The 18,428-nt window shown below is 57.4% G+C and overlaps 1 protein-coding gene across 2 annotated transcripts in view; it reads left to right on the top strand.

The window, feature by feature from the left end:
• Positions 1 to 18,428, top strand: part of MTUS1 (microtubule associated scaffold protein 1) — a 56,857-nt gene that overhangs the window by 13,742 nt on the left and 24,687 nt on the right. Inside the window, exons 2-7 of one of the 2 annotated variants that reach the window (XM_029076475.1) lie at positions 168 to 2,202; positions 3,841 to 4,039; positions 7,643 to 7,813; positions 11,010 to 11,141; positions 11,407 to 11,502; positions 12,804 to 12,851. In XM_029076475.1, coding sequence (XP_028932308.1) covers positions 319 to 2,202; positions 3,841 to 4,039; positions 7,643 to 7,813; positions 11,010 to 11,141; positions 11,407 to 11,502; positions 12,804 to 12,851 — 2,530 coding nt within the window. In that variant the 5' untranslated portion in view covers positions 168 to 318. Of the gene's footprint in view, positions 1 to 167; positions 2,203 to 3,840; positions 4,040 to 7,579; positions 7,814 to 11,009; positions 11,142 to 11,406; positions 11,503 to 12,803; positions 12,852 to 18,428 lie in introns of both variants that reach the window. The other variant, XM_029076473.1, reaches the window with a different exon arrangement.

The following is an 18,428-nucleotide window of genomic DNA, read 5'->3' as shown; positions in this document are numbered from 1 at the left end:
AAAAGGGCCCAGACAGAAGGGGAGGGTTTCCAGCCCGGAAGGCTGGGCCTTTTTCCGAGGGATCGGCTTCTAGACTCGCGCGTCCTTAGGAGTCGGAATTTGTTACACAAGATCGGGGAAGATAAGAATTAAGGTAAATTGACTCTTCCTTTTTTTTATATTTTTAGGAAACAAAATGAGGATCAAACTTGTTGAGAAACTTCAAAGCAAGAACAGCTTCCTGAATGCTTTGGAATAAGGAGGCCGGGACAGGGTTTCCCACCTCAGACTCGGGTCCCTGGGCCAGTGACATGTGGTTGACTTGAGGGGCCGCCAAGGATGGAGGCCGAGGAGCCTGGGGACAGAGCTGACCACGACTCAGGGCGGCCGGTCCTTGCACCGGATGGGAACGGGAGCCCGCTGCTGCCTCATGAAAACCCTCTGCCCCCACAGATCATCTCCGCAGCCGGGAGCTGGGCGGTGGCGAGCCAGGAGGGTGAGGTGGCTTCTCCTCCCCTGAGCCGCAGGGAGAGGATTCCTCTGGCCCCCCCGCTGGACACGCCGGGGCTGGAGGAGGGGGCCGCCGGTGCCTTTGAGGGCGGAGACCTCTCCTCGGCGGAAACACCTGTCCGAAACCTGGCTGGGCCGGAGAGAGAACAGGAGCCTGACCGTCCCCCACAGGAGTCCGAGGATTCGGGACCCAGCCATCCTGGGCTCCTCACCCCCTCGGATGGAACCCAGGCCACAGGGGTGGAGTCAGATGGTGAGACTCTGCAGGCCCCTGGCCCTGGGCAATCGGTCGATAGCCGGCGGCATGGTCGGGTGAGCGGGACCGTGTCTCCGTCATCCTCTTCCACGCTGTCCCCGTCCAGCACGGATGAAATGTGCATAGGAGACCGAAGCTGTGACACACAGAGTCCCGAGTCACTGTGGCTGGACCCGTCGGCGCTGGACACCCCCGGGGCGCTGGACGCTGCCTCCCCCAGTCCCTGTGACGTTGACCTGCAGCCTGCCGGGGTTCCCGCCGCCTTGGTTCGTGACGATCCTCGCTCGTATCCGCAGAGTAGCAGCAGTGATGGCGACGGGGTCATCGGACCGGCCGGTGTGGGATTAGAGACTGTGGGGGTCGGCCCCCAGGTTTCAGGAGGAGAAGATCTCCCGGCTGGACCGTCCACACCGGAGCCGCCCGGCGACTTGTTGGCTGATCAAAAGACCAGTGTCCTGGGACGGGGGACGCCGGGCCCCCCTGCAGCAGCCCAGTGCTCGTCCAGAAGCAGACCTGGTCACTCGGGCATTGAGCGCCCTCTGCCTGTGGCGTCCGGGGACGGTCCACGCCAGCCAGAACCTCGGCCTCAGGACAAGGGGGATGTCACCAGAGAAATTCCGGCAGTGCCCGGGAAACCCACCCCCAAGGGGAGCAGATCGGCCCCGGGGTCCGCGGGCCTGACCTCGCTGGAGCTCCGGGGTGAGCTCACGTACATAGTTCTGAGCCCCGGTCCCGGAGCCTGCACCTCCACACCCATCCCGGGAACCCAGGTCAAGTTTCCATCTGCGGCGTTGGACAAGCTCCTGGTCAGCTCGTGCCAGGAGGGAAAAGCGGGCGCAGGGGCACGGGGTGGAAAGGGCTTGTTGGCCAAAAATCTGGGGCCCCCGACGGGGTCGGCGGCCGGGAAGCTGAACCCCAGACCCGGTACCCCAGCTGGGGGCCGCTTGCGGAAAGCCCAGATCGTCAGCTTCCCGAGGCCCAACTTCCAGAACGTCCGACCGAAGGTGATCTCACGGCTGGTGCCCAGCGATCGGGTGCCGGTCCGATCCCCGCAGGTGTCCGCTTCCCCGCGGCTGCCAGCCGCCGGTCCCAGACCGCCGTGCTCCGTGCGACCGGGAGCTACGGTCCCCGCCCTCGCCGGTAAGGCCGGCAAGCAGCCGCCGCTCAGCCGGCCGAGCCCGGGCCCCGCCGGACAGGGAGCTGCCCGCTTCAGAAATGCCGGCTCCCAGGCCCCCTGGGTGGCACCGGGGACCAGGCCTTCCGGCCCCCAGGGGCTGGCCGTGCCCGCTGCCGCGGGGGTCCACCGGAGGCCCCGGCCTCCCCTGGACAGTCAGAGGGAGAGTACTAGGGTTCTGGGGGAGACATTCAGCCCGAGCAGCGAACCCCATGGGAGCCGAGGGCCGGAGCCGACGAGGGAGAAGCTGGACGAGACCTACGACCGGGCACCTCTGGACTGGGTACGTGGCTGGGTACTTGCGGGACTGGGACCGCTGGAGTGGGGGTGTGGTGTGGCCGGGGGCTCCCGATGGCCCCAGGCCGCCCCTCCGAGCGGCTGTGGCCGGTGACGGGTCCTGATGAGTTGGCCACCGGGTGGACGTCTTGCTTCGGGAAGCCCCGCTATTCTCAGGCCCGAGTCACGGTTTTGCTTCAGTTCTGCCTGTGCACCAGCAGTGTAAGTCCCTGCCCTACACAGGGCTCCTAGACTGAGGGAGGGAGAGCTGAGACTGTGTTTCCATTTAACAGAGGAGGAAACCAAGGCCCAAAGAAGTCAGCTGACTTGCCCAAAGACCCCCAGAAGGCCAGGGAAGCGCTGAGACCCGACTCCTTGGCTCCCCGGGTTCACGGTGCTCGGTGGTACCAGCCCTGGCCTGGTGTCGGCCTCAACGCCCCAGCCCCGGTTCCTCCGGAGTCGGTGGCTGTGGGGCAGAGCTGCCGACCACGTGGCCGGACGTGAGTGAGCCCAGGGCACTGCGGGGCAGTGCAGAGTGGTCCGGCAGACGGCAGGGGCAGGTGTCCTGCACCTCTTCTGCTGGACAAGGGATTTGGACTGGCCTGGAGCCATGGGCAAGAGGCACCGCTGCCACCCTGGCCAAGGAAACAGCCCCACTCCCTGGAATCTCTCCTGGCGGCTTCCTCTGGGAAGGTGTGCCCTCGGGGGCAGGCGGCTAATTAAGCCTGGGTAATTAGACTAATCACTTGGCACCTGGGATTGTAATTAGAGAGTTGAACCCTTGGTGGTCCCTGTGCGAGGCTGACCTGGCGCTGACCCCACCCTGCAGGCTTACTAACACTGGCCCGGCAAGCCTGGGAACAGTCTGGTTCTACTTTGGTCACCGGGACTCAAGTTTGGCCCTTTGGCCATTAGTATGCCAGGATGTTGTCCGAACCCTTGGACCGGCAAGCCGGCATCACGGGGTGGCCGGTTACCTTCCGTCCTGGACAAACGGCCGGACACCCCCCTCCTCATCCTTTCTCCTCCTCCCCTTCTCCCCCCTCCCCACGCGCCCCTACCTGTGTACTGCCCAACCTGGCTGCTGTCGGGGGAGGGGTTACGTGTCTATACAGACATGGGCATCACAGGGTCGTTGTCCTTTCTGCCTTCCATCAGTCTGACATGGGTGCTGGGTTCATAGGTCCGTGGCCCCGGGAGGAGGTGGGGGCTGCCGTTTGAGAGGTGGTCATTGTAGTCCCACCGTGACTTGAAGTCTCACATAATAGCAGCAGTAGCAACATTTATTGAATGATCTTTGGTGTGGTGCATTGTTCCCTCCCCACAAGGAGTTTCTAATGGTCTCCCCACAAGGAGACTCTAATGGTCCAGCAGGAACCTGGCCCGGATGCAGGGGTCTGTTTAGAGGAAAGTGTGTGTGTGTGTGTGGTTCGGGGGGTGGTGGGTGTGCACGCCTAGCTGAAAGTGTGCTTTTCTGTCCCCCATTCTCCCTTCTCTGCTTGAGAGGGCGGGGTCTCAGTTGCAGGGGATTTTGTCTTATGACCCCGGAGCCTAAAGTTTCCACATGGTGGGCAGGTTGATGGCATGGGCCGGATCTAGGTCCAGCCTCATGGTGGACAATGTGGATCGTGTTGTGTCTGCACAGGTCTCTGGAGGTGCCGCCAAGACCCCGTTGGGCCACAGCCCCCCTTCCCAGACCAGCCCTCTGAGTTGTGGCGAGGTTCCGGTCCTCCCAGCCGCCGGCGGGAACTCCTCACTCTCTCCACACCAGAACGGCAATGGCAGAAACGTCCGTCCCAACCCAGCCACGTCTCCTCCAAGGGAACAGCCTCCCACTGCCTCCAGTGAGTTCCGCAACCGCTGGGTGCTGAATGGGTCAGGGGATCAGGGAGGTGGAGCAGGGTAACTCGATGGGGAGGATACATGGGGGAGAGCTGATTGAGCACCTTAAAGTGATGGTCAGGAGTTGATTTGATATGGAGATGAATGGGCAACGCTTGGAAGTTTTTTTGAGGAACAGGGAGTCGGGCACAGAATTGTTTTAGAAAAATGATTCAGGCGATAGAATGAGGACTGGATTGGAGAGGGGAGGGGCTGGAGGCGGGGAGGTGAGCAGAAAGGCTGATGCAGTGGTTGAGGTGGGTTATACTGCTTGGACCAATATGGTGTCAGTTTAATTGGAGAGGAAAGGGCAGATTCAGATGTTGTGGAGCAAGAACTGCCAGGATTTGGTGGCTTTGGGAGAAGGATGAGTCAAGAAGAAGGCCAAAGTTGTGAGTCTTTGACGGGGAGGTTGGTGGTGTTTGTCAACAATGATGGGATAGTCTTGGGGAGGAAAAGTTTTGGGTGGGAAGAGGAAATGTTCTGTTTGGATGTGGTACATTTAAGTGGACCAGTCCACCAACTCTTAGTACAGTGCTCTGCACCCAGGAAATGCTCAAATACAATGGATTGATCGATTAAGATGTCAGTAGGACATCCAAGTATAGATGTCCTGAAAGCAGGAGGGAATGGGAGAATGCAGAGAAGGAGAGAGGTCTGGACTAGAGAAGTAGATTTGGGAATCATCCACATACAAATGGTAGTTGAGGCTGTAGGAGCCAATGAGTTTTCTAAGGGAATGGGTGAAGATGGAGAAAAGAAGGGGACCCAGAACCATGCCTCGAGGGACTCCCACAGTTAATCTTATTTACTGAGCATTAACTGTGTACATGGTACTATACTGAGTGCTTGGGAGAGTATAACATAACAGAGTCAGTAGTCACGTTCCCTGCCCATAATGATCTTAGAGTTAGAGTGTGGGAGGCAGAGGAGGAGCCCATGAAAGAGACTGAGAATGAGCGGCGAGAGAATTAGGAAGAAAACCAGGAACCAGGAGAGGGCAGCGTCAGTGAAGCCGAGGTGAGATAATGCTTCCAAGAGATGGGGGTGGTCCGCAGTGTGGAAGGCAGCCGAGAGGTTGAGGAGGATTGAACTGAGCCGAAGCGGACTCCTCTCTGTGGAGTGGCAGCCCGTCTCCACCCTGCGTTCAACTCCCCAAGTCCAGCTCTCCCCTGTTAGCCCCTCAGGCTGCAAGTGGGCACCTCGTGCAGGGCCCTGGGGGTTCCAGCCAGGGACGCTCACTATCAGCAGCGAGTCCGCGGCCCCCACCCCGTGTCCCGGCCCCGGGCCGCCCGAGACCGCGGTCGTGCTCCCTGACCCCCGCCCGCGTCTCCGGTCCTGCCGCTCTTGTTCCTGCCCCAGAGGATCGACCCCGGGCCGGCGGGACTCTCAGGTTTGGCCTTCCTCGCAGGCATGGGACGGACGTGACGTGACTGTCTGCGTTGTGTGCGTTTGGGCTGGACTTCGGGGTTGGGAGTGCGTGAGTCCACACCAGAGCCCGTATGGCCACTGTCCCGAGTTAGCAACGGGGACTGGCGTGCAGCCCGTCCTGGGGCCTCCGTCTCACCCCTGAAGCCTTCCCGTGATCCTCAGCCTCACCAAGTTCCTGGATCCTTCGATTCCTAGAAAAAGAGCCAAGTGAGGTTGGGACTATCCTGTGCCCGGGGGGAGATCCCTGCCCTTGAAGCTCTGCCAGGCTGACGGGCGGGGGGCACCGATGCCGGGCCACATTGCTGGGGAAAGTGCCCGGAGCCCTGAACCTAGTGAGCTGAGTGCTGCTGGGAGGGAGGGAGGGAGGGAGGAAGGGAGAGCGCGTGTACGCACGCACGGGGCAGGTGATGCCATCTGGTGGCAGGAGCCCTGCCCTTTCAAACAGGTCACCCTCCCCGAGTGTCCGTCCTCTGTCCTGCATCTGCACGGTCCACCTTCTGCTTCAAAAGCCATATACACTGTCATCTCTCCACATCACACATTCCTCTGGCATCCACTGGATTGTCATGAACTGGTCGGGTTCTCCGCGGTGGGAATGGGAAGGTCACGGCTGTGTCTTTGGAAGATGGGGAGGGGGCATTAGGATGGGGGTGGGGGAGAAGGTTGGAGCACTCTGACCTCTCTCCGACCCACACGCCCTTTGCAGCTGAGACGGTGATCTGCTGTGAGGGACCTTTGACGATTTGCTCAATCAGTAGTATTTACTGAGCGCTGTATTGGGAGAGTATGCTAGGCGTGATCTCTGATCTCAAGGGGCTTATAATCAAAGTGGGGAGGCAGGGACAAAAAATAACTTATGGGTAGGAGGAAGAAGAGGTTGGAAAGGTGAGTATGTGCATAAGTGCTTAATAATGTTGGCATTTGTTAAGTGCTTACTATGTGCAGAGCGCTGTTCTAAGCGCTGGGGTAGATACAGGATTATCAGGTTGCCCCACGTGGGGCTCACAGTTTTAATCCCCATTTTACAGATGAGGTTGTTCCAAGCCCTGGGGTAGATACAGCGGGAGAAGCAGCGTGGCTCAGTGGAAAGAGCACGGGCTTTGGAGTCAGGGCTCATGAGTTCAAATCCCAGCTCTGCCACTTGTTGGCTGTGTGACGGTGGGCAAGTCACTTAACTTCTCTGGGCCTCAGTTCCCTCATCTGTAAAATGGGGATTAAGACTGTGAGCCCCACGTGGGACAACCTGATTCCTCTATGTCTACCCCAGCGCTTAGAACAGTGCTCGGCACATAGTAAGCGCTTAGCAAACACCAACATTATTATTATACAGGGTTATCAGGTTGTCCCACGTGGGGCTCACAGTTTTCATCCCCATTTTACAGATGAGGTAACTGAGGCACCGAGAAGTGACTTGCCCACAGTCAGTGGAGTGTGTCCATCGCTGTTTTCGGAAGGGCTAGACAGAGTTGTGAGTTCAAAACTGTGGAGGTGGTAGTTGGGTGGGTATGACCAGGAGCAGAGAGAAAGAGTGGTCAGAGAAGGCCTCCTGGTGTGTGTGGGGGCGCTTCAGAAGGCTTTAAAGATAGGTAGAGCTGAGGGTTGGCAGATTTGAGAAGGGAGGGAGTCCGAAGCAGGAGGAAAAGGGCCTGAGTGAGGGCTTGGAGGTGGGGTCGAGTAAGAATGAGGTACGATGAGTATGTGAGCCTGGGAGGATTGGAGAGCGCAAGCTGGAGTGTAATGGGAGAAGGGTGGATAAATAAGGTGGAGGCTCAGAACCTGGGAACTGATGATAAGGAGTTTCCGCTTAATGTGGAGTTGGATGGGCAACCACTGGAGGTTTTTAAAGAGTGGGGTGACATAGACGGAACGGTGTTTTAGAAAGACGATCCGGACAGCGACGTGAAGCATGGACTGGAGTAGGGAGAGACCAGAGACAGAGAGGTCAACCAGGAGGCCGATGCAGTAGAGGAGTTGGGATATGACCAGAGTGGTGGTCTCCCAGTGCCCCCGCCTCCCCCACATCCTCAGTCCTCCCTCACTTCCCCCAACGTCGGTCTCGTGTGTTCACCCAGGAAATCCGGCAGTGGCGTGTGGGAGGGCATCGTTTCTGAAACGCTGCCTCCCCTCCGGCACAGGGGAAGATCCCGCGTCTCCACGCAGGAGGCCCGTCGCCAAGAAGGTCTGCCCGGTGACAGGAGCCGTGCCCAGATTGCAGCTGCCCCCGGCGGGGCCCGTGCGGCTGAGGACGCCCAGCGGCTCTTCGATCAGCAGCTCTCGGAGCGGTGGCAGCACGAGCAGTGGGAGTGGTCAGTGTTGGGCCGCTGGGGTCGGGGGGGGGAGAGTCGGGGCCCGGGTCCAGCCGTGGGTGCTACTGGGAGGAAGCCAGGGCTGGACATTTGGAGAAGGGTGAGAGCCTCATCGGGGCTTCCCACCCGCAAGGAGCGTTCAGAGTAGTGGAAGAGGTGAGGTGTGTTGGCTCTGGGGAACAGTAGCCCATAGGAGTATAGTTCTGAATCCAGAACTGCTGCTGCTCTGGACAGCACGTTCCTGCTTGCGGTGCCCTGACCTCTCTCCTGCCCATGGAGCGGAGCAGGGCAGGGCTCGGATTCTTTCTCCTGCCCATGGTGCCCTGGGCGCTGTCCCACCTGCGGAGCTGAGCAAGCCAGGGCTTGGTGCCCTGGGTGTTCTTCTGCCCTTGGAGTTGAGCAGGACAGAGCTCACGGTCCCGTGACAGCAGGCAAGGGGACGGATGGTTCACCTTCAGCGGTGAAGGAAGCCTCGTACTTCACTGACTGTGGATCCCCTCCTTCCCTCAGTCTCTGGGTCTTTTCCCAGTGTTCCCTGTCCTGGCTACCAGTCCCGGGGTCCTTGAGGGTGAGGAAATCCTGTCTGTGGCCTGCTGGACTTAGCCACTTGCGGGGGCAAGGCAGGTTCCCCCCCCAGGAAAAGCCCACCACCTCATTGCCCCAGCCGGGCCAGGGACTCTGCAGAAATTCCGGGAAACTCTCTGTCCCCGTCTTTGTCTCGCCACAAAGGAGTTTACCGCCGCTACCTGGGATACGTTCCCGGTCAGAGGGAGCATCGGACTGACCGCTCTCTGCCCCTCCCCCCATCTCTCCCCATCCCCCCACCCCTCCCGCCCCCCTGCCTGTTCCCCGGGAGCCGGAGACGCCGCCGTGCAAACATGGCCGCCCTGTTCCTGGCTTGAGCGGGCTCGGCTCTGGGTAAATGACCGCGGCGGGCGGCTTCCGCAGCTGCACAGACACTGGGCCCCCTCCCCCGGCTCCCCCCAACTCCACCCTGGCCCCGCCGGCCGAGCCCGGCAGCCACTATGACCTGACCTTCCTGACCCTGCTGGTGGTAGGATCTTACAGCCTGTGCGCCGTCCCTTTGTTCTCCTCGCTGACGGCCAAGAGAAGTAGGTTGGTGGTTTCGGCGCGGTTCTCTCCTCTCCCCAATTTCCCCTTGCCCCCCACCCGGGGACCCAGTGTCTGCACTCCATGTGTGACAGGGTCCCAGGGTGATGGGGTGCTCGGTTTCCCCATCCATCCCCTCCACCTGGTTGTCCCATGTCTGCGCTCTGTGTGACGGCATCCCAGGGAGAGGGGGTGCTAGGTCTCCCCCTCCTCCATCTGGGGATTCCATGTCTGTGCATTGTGTGTGACAGGGTCCCAGAGTAATGAGGTGCTAGGTTTCTTTCCCGTCCCCCTGGGGGCACCATGTTTGCATGCCAAGTGTGCCGGGGCCCCAGGGAGATGAGGTGTTAGGTCTTCCCCTCCTCCTCCACCTGGAGACCCTGTATCTAAGCACTGTGAGAAACAGGGTCCCAGAGTGATGGGGTGCTAGATTTTCCTGTCATCCTTCCCCTCCCTCGGGCACACCGTGTTTGCACGCCATTTGTGACGGGACCCCAGAGGGATGGGATGTTAGGTCTCCCCCTCCTCCCCATCCACAGGGGACGCAGCGTTCGAGCGCCAAGTATGATGGGGCGGGGGCCAGTCTGAGACCCGTTGAGATTGGGGGGGGCTTTTCCTGAGGATGGCAGGGCAGTCTGCTCTCAGGGAGGGAGGGAGGGAAGGAGGATGACTCCTTCCCACCTACTGAATCCTGTGGCGACCGGAGGCCGACTGGGGCATCGGGAGTTGGGGGAGGTTCCTGGATTCAGGTGTCAACCGATTCACCAAGCACCGCAACGTGGGCCGGCCAGGTGAGGGGCTTCAGGTTCTGGCCGCCGCCCGCTGAGCCGGCGGGGGAGTCGCCGCTGCTGCTTCCCGCGAGATGGGCTCGAAAGACCAGGGGGACGTTTCGTGTCCTCAAAATCAGGCAGGATTTCAGCAGCGTTAGCTGGTGGCTACCGCCACCCAGACTGATCGTCTTTAAATGGAAGCTAAGCAGGGCTGGACTGTAAAATGTCATGAACCAGGGTATGTGCACATAGGTGCACATGTGTGTGTTTATGTTGTCTGGCTCACGGGGTTGTGTGCACATAGGTGCACATGTGTGTTTCCTGGCTCACGAGGCTTCAATGGCTTCACCCTTCTGTGTGAGCTTCCCACTGCCCAGACCACTAGGCACCCACCCCACCCTACCCTCTGGTGGGTTTCCTGGATCAGCAGTCCCAGTCGCACCCCCAAGGCTGGCAACAGTGGGTGGTGACCCAGAGTCCTTATCTATGGGGGCGGGGGAAGGATGAGGGGGAATGAAGGGACAAGAGGGAGAGGGGAGAATTAAGGATGATGGATTGTCCATGCTGGGTCACTGGGGAAGAGTCAGGGGTGGAAAGGGGAGAGTCGGGGTGGTAGGTGGTCCACCCTAACCATGAGGATGGGTGTCCAGGAGGGTGACCTGCACCCAGTTCCTCCCAGTGTCCCAGCGTCCCCACCGGAGGCAGAATCCAGTTATATCTGAGTGCTTACTGTGTGCACAGCACTGCATTAAATACTTGGGGGAGTACAATATAGTAGAGTTGGTAGACCCATTCCCCACCTACAGTGAGTTTACAGTCTAGGGGAGAAATATATGTATACTAAGCACTTCCTATGTGCCAGGTACTACATTAAGTGCTGGAGTAGATATAAGCCAATCAGGTTGGAAACAGTTCATGTCCCATGTAGGGCTCACGATCGCAATTTCCATTTTGCAGATGAGATAATTCGAAGCACAGAGAAGCTAAGTGACTGCCCAAGTTCTCATGGTAGACAAGTGGCAAAGTCAGAATTAGAACCCAGGACCTCTGACTCCCACGCCTATGCTCTTTGCACAGAGCACTGTATAGAGTGCTTGGGAGTGTGCAAGACAACAGAGTTGGTAGACATGTTCCCTGTCCACAAGGAGCTGATAGTCTAGAGGGTCTAGAGAGAGTAGAAAGTCCTGAGCTGGGTGGACCGTGGTGCTTTTGGGGTCTCAAGACCCAAACCCCTAGATTCCGTGGACAGAGGTACAGTGTCAGGCGGCTGCTCTGATCGGTCTATAAGAAGCCGTGCCCATTTTCCAATCCCACAGCCATCAATGCCGCCTTCATCAAGAACCGGAAGAACCCTCTCCCCACGTTTTCCAATGGCATCCCAGCGCCTGTGTTCCCGAAGCCCCCAGCTCCTAGGGTCCGGTTGCCCTCCGCAAGGAGCCCAGCGAAAGGTAGGGGAGGGCCCCACCAGCCCGTGCTCCACCAGCCCGTCTTCCCCCACTGCCCTCGCTGCCCCCACTGGGTCCCCGGAAAGGCCCGGCAGCATGGAGGCCCTGGCTGCCGCAGGATGGCCAGAGTCCCATTCAGCGGTGTGCCGGTGGACTCCTGAGCTGGCCCGAGCCCGAGCTGGGTGCGAATCGTGCCCGGGGACTGGCATCGTGTACTTTCTGGCTTGTGTGGCAGGTGTAACTTGGGGCTATTTTGTCCTTGTTCTAGGGACGAAGAGCAAGGTTGCTGCAAGTGGCCCTGGCCTGGCCCCGTCCCCTAGGGGACCGAGCAGGGCTGCTGATGCCAAGACCAGGCCGTTTCTGGGTAAGGACTTGGCTTTGGTGCCAACGGTGCCCACAGTTCTATGGTTGCTGTGGCTGGCACTTGTCTGGGGGTGCTCGGTCCTCATCTGTGTGTTCCTATCGCCGGCTGTGTATGGCCAGACTGTCCTGCCCACCCGTGGACTGAGTTGGCCTTGGCTGTTCCACCAGTGCCAGCCACTGGCTGTGCCCTGGGTACTGTCCCTCTCCAGGTTCCACTCGGTCCTTCTGGGCCTGGCTCTTTCCCAGGGGTGAAACAGTAACACTCTTCTGTACAGCTCATCTGTCTCTAGCATCTGATGCCCGCTAGCTGTGGAAGGGACTCCCGGCCATGGCGGGGAGGAGCCATTACCTCTGGGTGCAGCCATGGAGGCTGTCCATGCCCTCAGGAGAGCACAGTGAAGGTGGTAGACACAATCCCAACCCACAAGGAGTTCCTAATCTTGCCGTGGAGACACACACACAGCAGTGACTACAGAGAAGCAGCGTGGCTCAGTGGAAAGAGCCCGAGCTTGGGAGTCGAAGGTCGTGGGTTCTAATCCCGGCTCCGCCACTTGTCTGCTGGGTGACGTTAGGCAAGTCGCTTCACTTCTCTGGGCTTCAGTTACCTCATCTGGAAAATGGGGATGAAGACCGTGAGCCCCACATGGGACAACCTGCTTGCATCTACCCCAGCGCTTAGAACAGTGCTTGGCACGTAGTAGGCGCTTAACAAATGCCATAATTATTATTATTAAGGACAAGAGGAAGAAGCACTCAAGCGGTAGAGTGTGTACAACTAAAGGGCAATGAGAAGTGCAAAGGTGCTGAGATGAGAGGGAGTCTGTGACCATCGGAGAAGAACCAGGCAATCTGGGAAGGCTTCCAGGATGTGGGATTTCAGGAGGATTTTGGAGATGGGGAGAGTAGAGAACTGGAGGGTGTGGAGTGGAAGGGAGGGTATGAGACAGAGGTCAGAAGGTGGGAGAGTTGAAAAGCGGGGTGTAAGGTCCTGCCTCGTGCCTCAGGCTTCTACTAGTAGTCAGGCTGGGTCTCTGCCTTATACAGTCTCAATCGAGAGGTGAGCAGACAGTTGCCAGTTTTAGTGATTGTGGTGTGATAAATGGCGGATAATCAGGTCAGAAAGACTGTGGACCCCCTGGTGCAGGTGTCTCATCCCATTTTACAGAGAAGGATACGGAAAGCCAGAGAGGTTCAGTGAGTTACCCAAGGTCAAACAGCAGGCAAGTGGTAGAGCTGGGATTCAAATCCAGGGCTCAGGCACTACAAACTTGTCTGATCTACTTTTTCCTCTCCAACTTCCAGGCTCAAGGCAGAATGTGTCCAGGCTCCTCTTTCCGGCCTCCAATCTGGGTGAGTGACATTTCTGGCCATGGGGCTTCAGAGGGTGGGACTCCCGACGCAGACCCCGAAGCCACCCCTAGTTTCTGCACGGATGGACATTTGGCACTGGAACGGGTGTCTCTCCTCCACCTCACAGTCTCCCTTCCCGTCCCTCTGCCCATCAAAGTGCCGACACTGTGCTGTCGTGCGGTCGACCACGGCAGGGAGAACTGGGCGGATTTGAGAGGGAGCCGATAGGGCTCAGAGGGAGAGAGAGACACAAGGGCGATGGGGAGGATATCTGTGACGGTGGAAATGGGATAGTTGGGGGTGGAGTGGGTTCGGAAGGGAAGAGTTTGGGTAAGTGAGGGATGCCAACAGGGTCTCCCTGAGGGAAGAGGAAATGCAGGTTGCTGTTCGCCAGGCTACGTGACGATGGACACGGTGGAAAGGTTCCTGGCTGCCCCCTGCGGTCACATCAGTTATCCTTAGAGGCTGAGCTCAGTAGCCAAGTGGGCCACTTCCAGGGTGGAAGGGGTCTCTGCGCTTGGCTAGCTTCTCCCCCGTCCTGTCTCTGGAGCCCCCACGTTGTGAGCTGGCCAGGGGGAATGGGCTGGGTATGCAGTGAGGTGATGTGCTGTCCCTTGCTCTGAGCGACTGCCTCAGTGGGCACGTGTCAGGGGTGACCCTGGGCAGCATGAGAGCGGGTGGGCTTGCGGTGCCGGGGCAAGGAGGGTCAGAGGGTCAGCGGGTTGGCTGTGACTTCCAACGTCAGTCTGGCAGCTCGGGTCCAGGCTCTGAGAGTCACCAGCAAAAGATGCGTGGCCTGGGCAACGTCCAAATCTGGCCATTAAAGCCACCTGATGAAGAGGTCATCTCTGTCCGGATCACATTGGTTCGTTACCTCTGCCCAGTCCATTCGGGAGGCCAAGATGGATAGGTGCTCAAGGTCAGCATTGCTGCAACGTCCGGGTTACCGGTCACAGGTTACATGTCATGCACGGGTCAGGTTCGGTCGTAGTATTGGGATAAGGTATGAGGGGGGGTTGGATTCTGTGGGAGTGAGGACGGGAGATGGTGGGGGTGTCTTTGGGTTGGGGTTGGTATGGAGGATCTGTGAGTGGTCGGGGGCAAGGAAGGGTCTGCGGGTTAGGGTGTGTGCTTTGCGAGGAGGGTAGGGCCCTCCCAACTGGGTAGTGGGGCATATTCATTCATTCATTCATTTAATAGTATTTATTGAGCGCTTACTATGTGCAGAGCACTGTACTAAGCGCTTGGGATGAACAAGTCGGCAACAGATAGAGACAGTCCCTGCCGTTTGACGGGCTTACAGTCTAATCGGGGGAGACGGACAGACGAGAACAATGGCACTAAACAGCGTCAAGGGGAAGAACATCTCATAAAAACAATGGCAACTAAATAGAATCAAGGCGATGTACAATTCATTAACAAAATAAATAGGGTAACGAAAATATATACAGTTGAGCGGACGGGTACAGTGCTGTGGGGATGGGAAGGGAGAGGTGGAGGAGCAGAGGGAAAAGGGGAAAATGAGGCTTTAGCTGCGGAGAGGTAAAGGGGGGATGGCAGAGGGAGTAGAGGGGGAAGAGGAGCTCAGTCTGGGAAGGCCTCTTGGAGGAGGTGATTTTTAAGTAAGGTTTTGAAGAGGGAAAGAGAATCAGTTTGGCGGAGGTGAGGAGGGAGGGCGTTCCGGGACCGCGGGAGGACGTGACCCAGGGGTCGACGGCGGGATAGGCGAGACCGAGGGACGGCGAGGAGGTGGGCGGCAGAGGAGCGGAGCGTGCGGGGTGGGCGGTAGAAAGAGAGAAGGGAGGAGAGGTAGGAAGGGGCAAGGTGACGGAGAGCCTTGAAGCCTAGAGTGAGGAGTTTTTGTTTGGAGCGGAGGTCGATAGGCAACCACTGGAGTTGTTTAAGAAGGGGAGTGACATGCCCAGATCGTTTCTGCGGGAAGATGAGCCGGGCAGCGGAGTGAAGAATAGACCGGAGCGGGGCGAGAGAGGAGGAAGGGAGGTCAGAGAGAAGGCTGACACAGTAGTCTAGCCGGGATATAACGAGAGCCCGTAATAGTAAGGTAGCCGTTTGGGTGGAGAGGAAAGGGCGGATCTTGGCGATATTGTAGAGGTGAAACCGGCAGGTCTCGGTAACGGATAGGATGTGTGGGGTGAACGAGAGGGACGAGTCAAGGATGACACCGAGATTGCGGGCCTGCGGGACGGGAAGGATGGTCGTGCCATCCACGGTGACGGAGAAGTCTGGGAGCGGACCGGGCTTGGGAGGGAAGATGAGGAGCTCAGTCTTGCTCATGTTGAGTTTTAGGTGGCGGGCCGACATCCAGGTGGAGACGTCCCGGAGGCAGGAGGAGATGCGAGCCTGAAGGGAGGGGGAGAGGACAGGGGCGGAGATGTAGATCTGCGTGTCATCTGCGTAGAGATGGTAGTCAAAGCCGTGAGAGCGGATGAGTTCACCGAGGGAGTGAGTGTAAATGGAGAACAGAAGAGGGCCAAGAACTGACCCTTGAGGAACTCCAACAGTTAAAGGATGGGAGGGGGAGGAGGCTCCAGCGTAGGAGACCGAGAATGATCGGCCAGAGAGGTAAGAGGAGAACCAGGAGAGGACAGAGTCCGTGAAGCCAAGGTGAGATAAGGTATGGAGGAGGAGGGGATGGTCGACAGTGTCAAAGGCAGCAGAGAGGTCAAGGAGGATCAGAATGGAGTAGGAGCCATTGGATTTGGCAAGAAGGAGGTCATGGGTGACCTTAGAGAGAGCAGTCTCGGTAGAGTGGAGGGGACGGAAGCCAGATTGGAGGGGGTCTAGGAGAGGGCACAACAGCTCAGTGCTCTTGTGGAACAGCTGAGAGTGGTGGCAGCTGAACTCTGATCCCGTGGCATCCTGACTGAGGTATGAAAGCCGACGGGGAGGACTGCCGTGTGCCCTGTGTGTGCTCTGTATGCGCCGTGCGAGAAGAGGTGATGCAGAACTGCCTGAATTTCACTAAAGAAAACGATATTTGGTGTGCGTGTGGGTGTACGTACCATGAACTGTGTGCAGAGTGCTATACTAGGCTCTTTGGAGAGCACAATGAAGTTGACCCAATCTCCGTCCTTGAGGAGCTCACAGTTTTACAGTGGAGACAGACACAAAAGAATTTACTCATAGGAAAAAGAGAATGGAAAATGGATGGGGGAGTAGGATATAAATCTATATGTATAATAAAAGGTACGAGTGGGTGTGAGTGCACAAGTCCTGCGGAGGGAGACGAACTGCAGAAGGCTTCCTTTCATTCATTCAATTGTATTTATTGAGTGCTTACTGTGTGCAGAGCACTGTACTAACTGCTTGGAAAGTACAATTCAGCAATAAAGAGACAATCCCTGCCCACACCAGGCTTACAGTCTAGAAGGGGGAAGACAGACATCAAAACAAGTAAACAGGCATCAATATAAATAAATGGAATTGTAGATAAATATGTATTTACATAAGTGCTGTGGAGCGGGGGCGGGGAGAGCAAAGGGAGCAAGTTGAGGAAGCAGAAGAGAGGGGGAGCTGAGGAAAAGGGGGGCTTAGTCTGGGAAGCCCTCTTGGAACTGGCGAGCCTTCAGGAGGGCTTTGAAGGGGGCAAGAGTGATCGCTTGGTGGATTTGAGGAGGGAGGGCATTCCAGGCCAGAGGTAGGATGTGGGCCGGGGTCAACGGCGGTACAGGCGAGATGGAGGCCCAGCGAGAAGGTTAGCACTAGGGGAGCGGAGTGTGCGGGCTGGGATGTAGAAGGAGAGAAGGGAGGAGAGGTCAGGGGCAAGGTGATGGTCAGCTTTGAAGCTAATAGAAGTTTTTGTTTGATATGGAGGTTGCTAGGCAACCCCCGGAGATTTTTGAGAAGGGGGGTGACAGGCCCTGAACGTTTTTGTAGAAAGATTTAATCTGGCCAGCAGAGTGAAGTCGGGACTGAAGTGGGGCGAGGCAGGAGGTTGGGAGGTCAGAAAGGAGGCTGATGCAGTCATCTCTTCGGGACTTGAGGAGTGGGATTCCACTAACTACAGGAGGTGGGATTCCAGGAAGCTTCTAAAGATGCGGAGAGCTGTGGCCTGGTGCTCAGGGGAAAGGAAGGGGAGTTCCAGGCAGGAGAAAGTATGTGAGCCGGGAGTCAGAGACAGGCAAGGGTGCCTTACAGAGAGTAGGTGAGCTGCAGAGGAGTGCAGAGTGCGAGCTGGAGTGTAGTGGGAAAAGAGAGTGGATTTGGAGGAGGGAGAGAGTCCGTCGGTTGAGTGCTTTAAAGCTGATAGTCAGGAGTTTCTGTTTGGGCGGAGCTGTTGAGTGACAGGAACCCGGAGAGAGATGCGAGACCAGTTTGGGCAGGCAGTGAACAGCAAACCGAAACCACTGAGTCTAGGGGGAGCAGGAAAAAAGAAGGATTTTATGCTTTTACATTTTCTCAAACTCACGCTCCACCTGAGGCACTGTTCTAAGTTTTCCGACGACAGTTTTCACAAGCGTCCGAAGTTGGGCCCTGCGGAGGCCTCGGCCCTCGAAACACCATGCAGTGACTGTGCTCGGTTGAAGTCCTGGCTGAGACTTGACTGATGGTCAGCTCCCTGTGGACGGGGGTCATGGGGTCTACTCACGTCTCCTGGGCAATATAATTAAATTAAGCAATGATCTAATCCCCAGTTATAATACCTTTTATTTAAGGTAGTAGACCTTTAGTCCACAATTATAATACCAAAGACCAAGTGTAATATATGTTCTTATCAGTTTAAATATCTGATATATCCTCTCTCAGGACAATTCTTTTTTTAAGAGAAGTAAAGAGACCTAGTGGATAGAGCACAGGCTGGGAGTCAGAAGGACCTGGGTTCTAGTCCCAGCTGTGCCGCTTGTCTGTAGTGTGGCTTGGTCAAGCCACTTCACTTCTCTGAACCTCAGTCACCTCATCTGTAAAAATGGGGATTAAGTCTGTGAGCCCAAAGTGGGACAGGGACTGTGTCCAACCCAATTTGCTTATATCCACACAAGTGCTTAGTACAGTGTCTGGCACATAGTGCTTAACAAATACTCCATTATTATTATTAGTATTCACATATGAGATCGTATAGCTCTCCCCAAGTGCCTAGTGCAGTGCTCTGCACACAGTGAGCCCTCAAAAAATACCGTGGATCGATCGACAGGACATCCGGAAGATGGGAAATGTCTCACCCCCCCTCCCCCCCCAGTCAGGGAGGGAACCCCGACACCCACAGCAACTCAGCCCCTGCCTTCTTCTCTGCTCTTATTATTATAATAATAATAATTCTGGTATTTGTTGAGCACTTACTATGTGCCAGGCACTGTATTGGAGCAGCAGTGTGGCTCAGTGGAAAGAGCCCGGGCTTGGGAGTCAGAGGTCATGGGTTCGAATCCCAGCTCTGCCACTCGTCAGCCGTGGGACAGTGGGCAAGTCACGTCACTTCTCTGTGCCTCATTTACCTCACCTGTAAAATGGGGATTAACTGTGAGCCCCACGTGGGACCACCCGATGACCCTGTATCTCCCCCAGCGCTTAGGACAGTGCTCTGCACATAGTAAGCCCTTAACAGATACCAACATGATTACT

The sequence above is a fragment of the Ornithorhynchus anatinus genome, chromosome 12, assembly GCF_004115215.2.
Source record: "Ornithorhynchus anatinus isolate Pmale09 chromosome 12, mOrnAna1.pri.v4, whole genome shotgun sequence".
Classification (NCBI taxonomy): domain Eukaryota; kingdom Metazoa; phylum Chordata; class Mammalia; order Monotremata; family Ornithorhynchidae; genus Ornithorhynchus; species Ornithorhynchus anatinus.
Note: the sequence above shows the minus strand (reverse complement) of the source record. Positions and strands in the feature narration are given on the sequence as shown.